Source organism: Scardinius erythrophthalmus (genome assembly GCF_964197995.2).
Source record: "Scardinius erythrophthalmus genome assembly, chromosome: 7".
Classification (NCBI taxonomy): Eukaryota; Metazoa; Chordata; class Actinopteri; order Cypriniformes; family Leuciscidae; genus Scardinius; species Scardinius erythrophthalmus.
In genome coordinates, this window is record NC_138227.1 from 1559472 (window position 1) to 1571971 (window position 12500).

A 12500-nucleotide genomic window follows, 5' to 3' on the forward strand; every position below is an offset into this window, starting at 1 on the left:
TATATATATATATATATATATATATATATATATATATATATATATACAGGGCTTGACATTAACTTTTTTGCTCACTAGCCAATGTGGCTAGTGGTTTTCCAAAGTCACTAGCCACACAGCATTTTTACTAGCCACATTTTTGTTGTTGTGAAATTACCTGATAAAAGTTGACTATGGCGTGCTAAAATGTACTTGAACTAGATTTACAACCCTTTTAAATGTAAAACCACTGTATACACCCAAATCAAGACTACATAAATATATAACAATACAGGTCATTATCATTAGCTCTGATAAGGTTGTGTGTAAAGCTCCTTTTTAAAATAAAACCATGTATTGTGTATTATGTCGCCACATTGCTCCACCGGCAAACGACATAACTCCAGCAGGTTCTTTGTTGTCTGTCACTAGGGACAATACTCATTAGGGCTGTCAAAACTGCTCAAAAATGACCTTCGAATATTCCCTCTAAAAAAAACACATAGCTTATATTCGATCTATTCGAACATCTGGTTGCGCATTTTGTCAATGACGCGCATTACGTCAATAACAGGACAAATTAATACAAAGAGACATGACTACTTGTATAGGTAGTTTATTTAAGTTTAAACATATTTGACAACGTATTACCTACACGAAAACAAGGAAATCAACTAATGGCCAAGACCGCAGACCTCACTCACTCTCGCTCGCTCACTCGCAGGCACTCTTCATCTCTCTAGCCCTCACACTCAACACCAAACGCGAATAGAGCATCTGGCGCGAGTGTAAAGACGCGTTTACGCGCGTCTGGAGGTCTTGCGGCGCGAATGAGGCGTCACGCGCTCTGTGCATAACAGTTTAAAAATGAACAACAATAAGCGAATGTTGAGTGCTGATCAAGAGTTTTATGCAAGCCATTTAAGGTCGCGACTCTTATATAGCAGGCTTCATTCAGTGATTGAAACAAATATTATTAACATTAATTGAAGTTTTACAGTATATAGAACCGACATTGAACGCTCCGAGCGAGCTGTGCAGTGGTAAACATGGAGCTTTTCCTTGACATGAAACGGTAAATAATCAAACCAGTGGAAGCCTGCAGTGCATGACACTGCTGTATCTAACCTACCTTATTCATGCAATATCTATTCAGTCAGTACAGTAGCCTACACTTTAGTAATGTTTCTGTTTAACGTTAAATAAAATGACCCCTCAGGCAGCGCGCCCACTCGCAAAGCAGACAGCCGCGCCTCTGCTACCGCGGGCGTTTTTCCACATTCGAATATTAATTTTCACCTTCGAAATTCTGTTTTTTTAAAACTATTCGAATATATATTCGAATTTAGAATATTCGTTGACAGCCCTATGGGAGTTGTAGTGTCGTAGTGGCACACTTATTTCAGATGCCTTTTGAAAAGATTACAATTATTCAACCCGCCAAAGTGGCTAGTTGGAGTGACTATGTTACCCGCCACGAGCAAAATCCACCCGCATTTGGCGGGTTGGCGGGTGTTAATGTCAAGCCCTGTATATATATATATATATATATATATATATATATATATATATATATATATATTAGGGCTGCCAATCGGTTAAAAAATTTAATCGTGATTAATCGCATGATTGTTATGAGTTAACTCGCGATTAATCGCAATTAATCGCACATTTTTAATTTGTTCTAAATGTACCTTACATTAATACTTTTCAAGTTTGTAATACTCTAATCAACATAGGCATGGATAAATATGGATGCTTTATGCAAATGTATGTTTATTGAAACCATAATCAACAGAGCATGAAGACGAGACATGTTTCAAAGGTCATAGATGTTTTTCAAAGAACTTGTTCATGTCTATTAGACACGTGTAGAAAGAACAAAGAAATGCCAGGTTCCCATTACTTCTCTTTCTTTGCACTGAGCAATTTACTAACACAAACATGTTTAGATTTTTGCATGACAGGGCAGCTCTTCTGAAATTGCTAAATGTATATTTATTATTTATTATTACATTAGTTTGTCTCTCTCTGTGCCCATTTTGATGAAGCTAAATTCTCAATAAAACTGTTTTCATTGGTATATTTTACTGTTTCTGTTGTCAAACAACGGAATGAGCATGAAATAGTGACTGAAACGCGACCCATTGAGACATAACCAGCTCTCCCGTCCAAGATGTTAATCTGCACAAAAATCCTGATAAGAGAGAGGGAGAGAGAGAGAGAGAGGTGCGCGCGGGTGCTGGGAGAGCAATACCGGCGATTCTCAGAAACTAAATAAGGTTTGGGTGCTTTTTTTGAAAGAAAAAAAAAAAAATCGCTAAATGGGTCTGCAATGTCACTAAGTTGGCAACATCCATTATCTCCATTTCTCCAAATAGGGGTTGGGCCAAGGGTCAAACAGAAATTATGCGCTGCGTTAATCACGCATTAAAAACATTAGTGCCGTTAATATGATTTTGCGTTAACGCGTTATTAACGCGCTAACTTTGACAGCACTAATAAATATATATATATATATACAGTATATATAAAATGAGCATTGTTCTACATATATATTAGGAAACTGATAATAGAGATATACACATAATCAACACAATTTTACACACACACACACTTCACATAATTACACGTTCAACCTACTGTCTGTTTTATGTATTTTGTATTGATGATCGTTTAACTCTGTTTTGTTCTGTGTTCTGTTCTAAAATAAAATAAAAAAGCATTTTTTAAAATATTTCTCACTGACTTTATTCATATCTAAGTGTGATGCTGTTCTCGATCTTTTACGATTGAAAGATCCTAAAGGCAGGTCAAAGTTCAAAGGTCAAGCGCACCTTTACATGCTGTTCGCCTGTTCCCTTCTTCTCCTCCAGGTAAACCGTGCAGATAAAATCACCACTCCCCTGCACACACACACACACACCGATTACTGCTGGGTTTCAAGGCAAGTTACATAAAAACATGCCACAAATAAGCATCAAATTCAGTCATTCTCAGGGTCGTAGGGTCTAATCGTGACTCTCACCGTTCCAGCTTTAGGCGTGAGATTGTCTCTGAGCTTTATGATGTATGTGATCTCATCTAACTGCTTCTTCAGCTGCTGCTCGTTCACCTGCAACACACACACACACACACACACACACACACACACACACACACTGCAGGTCATACTCTAGTCCACAAGTTTTCAAACCCTGGGTCGCGAGACTTGAAAAATGGGTCGCCAGGATGAATTAAGAAAAATGGATTTACATTAAAAAATAAATGTGGTTATGTATGTTATGTGTTTTGTATGTAGTTTGGGACCGATAGGCCTACTGTTTATTTATCAGTATTAGTCATATTCTTACAATTGATGTGTATGTTAAGTAAAGGGGAAGAGGACTTGTGTGTGTCAACTATTTTTGTGTAGACAAATTCATTATAATAGGCCTATAGTATATATATATATACACACTATAGGCCTATTATAATAAATGTGTATATATATATATATAGATTATTCCTATAATTCCTTGATGACTAAGGAGAAGTGTGGGTTGAGAACCACTGGTATAAAGCCATTCAAAACATCATCCAATGTAAATTGTGATCATCTTAAATAATAATCGCAATTACAATTTCAAGGCAATAAACGACAATTATGATTTTTGTCATAATTGTGCAGCCCTATCCTCTAGTCTCACCAATAGATGGCGCTGATGATCATTTGTTAACAAACAAGTGTTCATTACTGCACTGAGCTCATTGCTTCTGCATTAAATTATTACATTGTTTAAATTAATACATTTCTAACTGTGATTTTGTATATGTACATTTCTGAAATACATAACTTAGACAGTTTCCTCTGATAACAGATCACTGTAAATTGTAATGTGGACTTTCTATAAAGCTGCTTTGAGATGATGTGTGTTGTGAAAAGCGCTATACAAATAAACTTGAACTGAATTGATGACTGTATCTCATCAACTCTACACAGAATCTAATGATCTGGAACAGCATGAATGTTGTGTAAACATACAAATTTCCCTATCAGGGACAATAAAGTATATTTCATTTCATATTTACGTGGAATATAGTGACGTAGTGTTGGATGAGGTCCTCGATGACCCGTCCGGCGCTGTAGTCCTGCCCGTCCACCTGGAACAGCGTCGGCCCTAACACGATCGCCAGATTATGCAGATTCATCTGATTGAGATCCGCAAACCGCTGGACGCTGCACACACACACACACACACACACACACACATCAGAGACTGAAAGCAGAGCGGCGAGGAAGTGTGTGTGAGAAAGAGGAAGTGTGTGTCTCACCAGTAAAAATGATTAACTAGCGCTCGTAGTGTCGCCTGGTTCACTGGTGGAAGATTGCTGAAGAGAAGACGATACTGAGAGATGCGACTGCTCTCATCTGAAACACCTGCACACACACACACACACACACACACACACACACACACACACACACACACACACACACACACACACACATACATTAATCATCTGCTGAAGATATCTATCATTATTAATAACCAGTGCTGGGGAAAGTTACTTTGAAAAGTAATAAAACTAGAAAGCTAATGCAAATGCTCACATTTAGTCTAGAACTACAATAAACATCTTGTTCACACACACACAACGAAATAGTTGAAAAAGTAATCTGATTACATAACTCAAGTTACTTGTGACTCAATGTATAGAAAAGTAATGTAGGAACTGGATTCGCTTTAAATATATACATATAAAACGCTATTAAGGCTTCTCTGGAGTCGATCTGAAAAACACCAAACCGGAAGTGATGTAAAATATTGAAAAATGTCTTTTTAATTTTAAATTCTGCATTAACTTTTGATATGGTATTGTCATACAAGTTTATGTATTAATTTTAAATGAATTCTGCCCTTTAATAATGTGGTACAGTTGTGAATAACCTGTGGCGCTGAGCCAGGCGTGCGCCTCGGGGCCGAACAGCCCCTCCTCGATGTCCCTGAAGAAGCGCTTGAGGACGTTAGACACGTCGTCCACCTGATGCTCTCCTTCCTTCAGCCACACACACCTCGCGTCGCGTCTCAACTCCTCCAGCAGGGCGGCGATCTTACTGTTCGTACCACTCTTACGGTAGATGCCCTCTGAGGTCAGACCTGCAGCACACACACACACACAAAACAAGATCCTTCTGTTATTGAGAGTATCATAAGTGCTTTTCTGCATCGGAAAAATATCTGACTATTGATTATTCATGTCTATAGTGTGTGTGTCTGTCTGTATGTGTATGTGTGTGTGTGTGTGTGTGTGTGTGTGTGTGTGTGTGTGTGTGTGTGTGTGTGTGTGTGTTGATTCATTGGACAAATGAAGACGTGCTTGTTTTGAGAAGTACGAGAGCCCTGAACCACAACGTAAAAAAAAATAAAATAAAATTCTAAGTCTAAAATTACGAGGATAAAGTCAAATTATTTTTAGATTAAAGTCGAAACATTTTGAGAATAAAGTCAAAATTACGAGAGTACAGTCTTCCGTAGAAGTTCTTTTTGTGTGTGTGCTTGCCGTTGTTTCACATTCATAATTGCCGCACACACAGGCATTCATAACGGTGCACGTCCACTGGCGCAGAGCGAGTGTTTTCAATTCATCACTCACGTGTGTGTGTGAAGCTCAACTTGCATAGGGTCGTGTGTGTGCTAATCTACCAACATGCTTCACCATTTGTTTAGGACGTTACAAAATCTATACAGCGCCGGAATAGACTTTACAGGCGAAAACACTTCTACACTTCTTCTAAAGAACTTCTACGGAAGACTGTATTCTCGTAATTTTGACTTTATTCTCCAAATATTACGACTTTATTCTGACTTTAGTAGGTCAGAATAGAGTAGGTTAGAATAGAGTTGAATAGAGTAGGTCAGAATAGAGTTGAATAGAGTAGGTCAGAATAGAGTAGTTCAGAACAGAGTTGAATAGAATAGAATAGAGTTGAATAGAGCAGGTCAGAATAGAGTTAAATAAAGCAGGGCAGAATAGAGTTGAATAGAGTTTAATAGAGTGGGTCAGAATAGAGTTGAATAGAGCAGGTGAGAATAGAGTTCAACAGAGCAGGTCAGAATAGAGTTGAATAGAGTAGGTCAGACTAGAGTTGAATAGAGTAGGTCAGAATAGAGTAGTTCAGAACAGAGTTGAATAGAATAGAATAGAATAGAATAGAGTTGAATAGAGCAGGTCAGAATAGAGTTAAATAGAGCAGGGCAGAATAGAGTTGAATAGAGTTTAATAGAGTGGGTCAGAATAGAGTTGAATAGAGCAGGTGAGAAAAGAGTTCAACAGAGCAGGTCAGAATAGAGTTGAATAGAGTAGGTCAGACTAGAGTCGAATAGAGTAGGTCAAAATAGAGTCGAATAGAGCAGGTCAGAATAGAGTCGAATAGAGTAGGTCAGAATAGAGTAGAGTTCAATAGAGTTGAATAGAGTAGGTCAGAATAGAGTCGAATAGAGTAGGTCAGAATAGAGTTGAATAGAGCAGGTCAGAATAGAGTAGGTCAGAATAGAGTTGAATAGAGCAGGTCAGAATAGAGTCGAATAGAGTAGGTCAGAATAGAGTAGGTCAGAATAGAGTTGAATAGAGCAGGTCAGAATAGAGTTGAATAGAGTAGGTCAGACTACAGTAGGTCAGACTAGAGTTGAATAAAGTTTAATAGAGCAGGTCAGAATAGAGTTGAATAGAGTAGGTCACACTAGAGTAGGTCAGAATAGAGTTGAAAAGAGTTTAATAGAGTGGGTCAGAATAGAGTTGAATAGAGTAGGTCAGAATAGAGTTGAACAGAGCAGGTCAGAATAGAGTTCAACAGAGCAGGTCAGCATAGAGTTGAATAGAGTAGGTCAGACTAGAGTCGAATAGAGTAGGTCAGAATAGATTCGGTCAGAATAGAATTGAACAGAGTAGGTCAGAATAGAGTCGAATAGAGTAGGTCAGAATAGAGTTGAATAGAGCAGGTCAGAATAGAGTTGAATAGAGTTTAATAGAGCGGGTCAGAATAGAGTTGAATAGAGCAGGTCAGAATAGAGTTGAATAGAGTTGAATAGAGTTTAATAGAGCGGGTCAGAATAGAGTTGAATAGAGTTGAATAGAGTAGGCCAGACTAGAGTTGAATAGAGTTTAATAGAGCGGGTCAGAATAGAGTTGAGCACCGTATTGCGTGATGAAGTGAATGCAGCGCTCCACGATGATGGGGATATCGGAGTCCGTCAGCTGCTGCTGGCTCAGTGTGTCTCCAGAACTCCCAGCATTCCTCTGGATCGCTGCCGTCCAGCCCTGGAAGTCCAGCTTCCTCTCGCCCTCGATGTACAGCGTCCTGAGGGACACTTCCTGTTAGTCAGACACTCTCACACACTCACTCACACACACACACACACACACACACACACACACACACACACACACACACACTCTCTCTCTCTCTCTCTCTCTCTCTCTCTCTCTCTCTCTCACACACACACACACACACACACACACACACACACACACTCACAGACACACACACACACAAACAACACACACACTCACAGACACAGAGACACTCTCTCTCTCTCTCTCTCTCTCACACACACACACTCACAGACACAGGCACAGACACTCTCTCTCTCTCTCTCTCTTTCTCACACACACACACACACACACACACACACACACACACACACACACACTCACAAACACAGACACACTCTCTCTCTCTCTCTCTCTCTCTCTCTCTCTCACACACACACACACACACACACACTCTCACACACACACAAGATTCAAATCTACTCCTGCTCACCTGCCCCGCTCGACCAGAACCAGAACCTCATTCTCCGGCTGGATTGCTGCACACACATTAGAAAGAAAACTTAACACTTAAAATAAACGATTTACAGGGACATAAATATTATAGATACAGTCAAATACATGTACAAAATCATGGACAATATTGACCTTTTTTGTTCTGTTTCAGCAACGAAAATAGTTCCAAACGAAAATCACAGCAGAACCATAGCGCATCTCACAGGAACACTCAACCGTGTTTCATTCCTGAACGAATCAGCCATTTCGAACGAATCGTTTGAGTCTAAGATTCAATGACTCATTCATAAACAACTGCCTTATTCTTCAATGAACCAGTCATTTGAACGAATTGTTTGCATAAATTACTCAATGACTCACTTATCAAGACGGTCGCCTGCTGCCACCTACTGGTAGTTTAGTTTTGTGTTTAAAAAAAAGTATCGTTCTTTCCAACTTTACTTATTTGTATATTGAAAAAAATATTTTAAACAATCTCATAACATTTTTTAACGCAGTTGTAATTTTTCAGTGTAAGTGATTTAATTTGATTGGTAAGAGCCCTATAGTGTCTTATTATTCTAATTGAATTTCTTGATCAAATTTAGGAATTTAAAATGAAAGATGAAGCATATATTTAATAAGATGGGGGGGGGGTGCTCTTTAAAGGTGCAGATATGACAATATGCAGATTTAAATATATCAAAGATGATTGAACACTGATAAGAATATTGCTTCAGAATAAATTATGTTAACAAAAATAAAACTTTTTTACTCGATTTACTTATCCGAAGGACAAGCACAGGAAAAGGCTGAATGTCGAGCCCTGCTTTAACTGATTTACTTGCGGATTCGGGAGTCATGTTTATCCGTGTCAAAATCATAAGTGAAACTATTCTTGCTTACATAATTATAAATCTGCTTATACACAACTTTTTTTCTATTATTTTAGAATCCACACTCAGAATAGAAACTGGTTGATTTCACTTTAACCCATTTCCTTGCTGATGTGTGTGTGTGATGTTTCTCAGTGTGACTCACAGAGCTCCTGGAGCTTCTGCAGGTTGATGGTCTCGTTGGTGTTGCTCTCCTCCAGCCGGATGTGTAGAGCGGATCCCTCCAGACAGAACCAGCCCAGTCGGGACATCTCCCGGTTCAGCCGGTCCTTGTAGCGCAGGCGCCCGATGCGCTCGAAGTCCTTCAGCAGCAGATCCTCTGCTCCCGAGGGAATGAACGACTGGAACACACACACACACAGAGAGAGAGAGAGAGGAAAAGGGAGTGAGACCGCGATCAGAAGCGGTGTGACGTAGTGTTCATTTTGTCAGCTATTTTTACATGTAGTCTTAGTCCCGTGTCAAATGTTCTTTTTAGTTTTTATCATATTTAGTCAACCTTGCCCTGTTTTCATTCAGTCTAGTTTTAGTCGACTAAAAGCCTGGGCATTTTAGTCTAGTTTTACTCAATGAATATTTTCGTAATGCTGCATAATGGTTAAATTTATAATAGGCTAACGATTAATTTGCTTAAAACTATAATTACAAAAATTGTTGGCATTTGCGGAATTTATATGTGCATTTCATTAGAGTTATTGCAGTTTCATATACAAGTACAAATCTAGAGAATGTCTCATATAGTCTCATAATGTCTCCTAGAACTCATATGCACGGTTTATTTGACATAATCTAGTTTGCTGATTTTATCATAGGCTATTTGTCATAAATAAACCCATTCACTACATTATGAAAACAAGACATTTCTCTCAAAAATTAAATCGGTGAAATTTCTCATAATAATTCCAAATTACATTAATGTTATTTTTTTATTTAAACAACAGCAAAAAAAGACTATTTATTGTCACACAGAGCTGCGTATGTGCATGTATTGATCGCAGGTTTAGTCACAGAAACCAGAGGTCAATCAAATGGAGATCGCTGAACTCCAGCTTACATGTTCATCTGTGTTTCTGATGTTTTCAGATCAGATTTTCAGAGCGTGACTCATGGTCACCAGATTGCAAATATTAAGTAAAACATCGGGTAGTTCTTTTAACAGAAAAGCTCTGATTTGGGGATTTAAATTCTTGAAATCTGGCGACCGTAAACATGAAAGCTCGAAGCGGCTTGTTAAAACAGTCTAATACAAAACCAGCGAGAGGTTTTAATAATGCTTTTATTTTTAACTACATTTTAGTCTCGTCTTTTTTCGTCAACGATATCGCATGTTGATATATCACAGTTATCAGTTAATGACCTTGGTGTCGTCTCGATATCGTCTCGTCTTAGTAATGGAAGAAAAGGTCGTCAATGAATATTTTTCGTCATAGATTTCATCAAGGAAGTTAACACTAGTGTGTCGTTACCTTAGCGATGGATTTGACCCACTCGCGCATGGCGTCGGGATTATCCGTGCCGAACAGGTACAGGCGCTCGGAGTCCGAGTAAAGCTCAAAGGTGTGATCATACCTGAGGAAGAGAGGAACACTGTCAGTCCCTGAGAAAGAACTCACACACACACACACATACACACTGTGTGCAGGATTACCCATGAGTCTCGGGGGGGTTGACGGCCAGGCACACGATCTCCTTCATCTTCAGTCCTCCGTTCGGCGTAGCGTTTTTGTCACTTTCATAGTAGCTGAAGTTCCCGTCGTTCAGAACACACCAGCGCCGGCTGAACTCTGACACACACAATCATATATAATCAAACAACATGAAAACATTTGAGCAATTTTATTACACTCACTCACACTAATATACTCACTAATATACTTTCACACTCTCACATTCTTACTCTCACACACACACACACACACACACACACACACACACACACACACACACACACACACACACACACACACACACACACACTATCACAATCACACTCAGTCACATACTCACATACTCTCACACTCACACACACACACGCGCACCCACGCGCACACACACTCATACTCACTCACACTCATACTCAAATTCACACACACTCACTCACATACTATCACACTCACACTCCCTCACACTAATATACTCTCACACTCTCACTTTCACACACACTATCACAATCACACTCAGTCACATACTCACATACTCTCACACGCACACACACACTCATACTCACACTCAAATTCACACACACTCACTCACATACTATCACGCTCACACATACTATCACTCATACTCACTCACTCACATACTCTCATACTCACAATCACACACACACACACTCATACTCACACTCAAATTCACACACACTCACTCACATACTATCACGCTCACACATACTATCACTCATACTCACTCACTCACATACTCTCATACTCACATACTCTCACACGCACACACACACTCATACTCACACTCAAATTCACACACACTCACTCACATACTATCACGCTCACACATACTATCACTCATACTCACTCACTCACATACTCTCATACTCACAATCACTAACACGCACACTCACTCACACTCAAATTCACACACACACTCACACACATACTATCACACTCACACTCACTCACTCACATACTGTCATACTCACAATCACTCACACACACACACACACACACACACACACACACACACACACTCACACTAATATACTCTCACACTCTCACTCTCACACACACACACACACTATCACACTCACACTCAGTCACATACTCACACTCTCACACGCACACACACTCTCTCACACACACACACACACTCACACTAATATACTCTCACACTCTCACACACACACACTATCACACTCACACTCAGTCACATACTCACACTCTCACACGCACACACACTCTCTCACACACACACTCATACTCACTCATACTCACAATCACTCACACACACACACACACACACACACACACACACACACACACACACACACACACACACTCACACTAATATACTCTCACACTCTCACTCTCACACACACACTATCACACTCACACTCAGTCACATACTCACACTCTCACACTCACACACACTCATACTCACTCACACACTCACATTCTCACTCTCACATTCACTCACACTCAAACTCACACACTCACACTACCTCACTCAAACTCACACACACACACACACACACACACACACACACACACACACACACACACACACACACACACTCACTCACTCACTCACTCACTCAAACTCACACACACTCACACTCACACACACTCACACACACTCATACTCACTCACACACATTCTCACTCTCACATTCACTCACACACTCACATTCTCACTCACTCAAACTCACACTCACACTACCTCACTCAAACTCACACACACACACACACACACACACACACACACACACACACTCACACACTCACACACTCACACACTCACTCACTCACTCACTCACTCACTCACTCACTCACTCACTCACTCAAACTAACACACACTCACACTCACACATACTCACTCACACACTCACATTCTCACTCTCACATTCACTCACACTCAAACTCACACACACACACACACACACACACACTCACATACTCACTCTCACATTCACTCACACTCAAACTCACACACTCACATTCTCACTCACTCAAACTCACACTCACTCACACTCACTCACTCAAACTCACACACACACACACACACACACACACACACACACACACACACACACACACACACACACACACACACACACACACACACTCACATTCTCACTCTCACATT

At 39.9% G+C, this 12500-nt stretch overlaps 1 protein-coding gene across 3 annotated transcripts in view; it reads right to left on the reverse strand.

Annotated features, from left to right (window-relative positions):
- arap1 (ArfGAP with RhoGAP domain, ankyrin repeat and PH domain 1) overlaps positions 1 to 12500 on the reverse strand; it is a 90637-nt gene that overhangs the window by 13279 nt on the left and 64858 nt on the right. For all 3 annotated transcript variants that reach the window (XM_081370545.1, XM_081370546.1, XM_081370547.1), the window contains 10 exons: positions 10333 to 10468; positions 10151 to 10253; positions 8830 to 9025; positions 7787 to 7832; positions 7158 to 7321; positions 4911 to 5120; positions 4294 to 4399; positions 4051 to 4198; positions 3008 to 3094; positions 2817 to 2885 (listed from right to left, as the gene is read on the reverse strand). In XM_081370545.1, the coding sequence (XP_081226671.1) occupies positions 2817 to 2885; positions 3008 to 3094; positions 4051 to 4198; positions 4294 to 4399; positions 4911 to 5120; positions 7158 to 7321; positions 7787 to 7832; positions 8830 to 9025; positions 10151 to 10253; positions 10333 to 10468 (1265 nt within the window). The remainder of the gene's footprint in view (positions 1 to 2816; positions 2886 to 3007; positions 3095 to 4050; positions 4199 to 4293; positions 4400 to 4910; positions 5121 to 7157; positions 7322 to 7786; positions 7833 to 8829; positions 9026 to 10150; positions 10254 to 10332; positions 10469 to 12500) is intronic.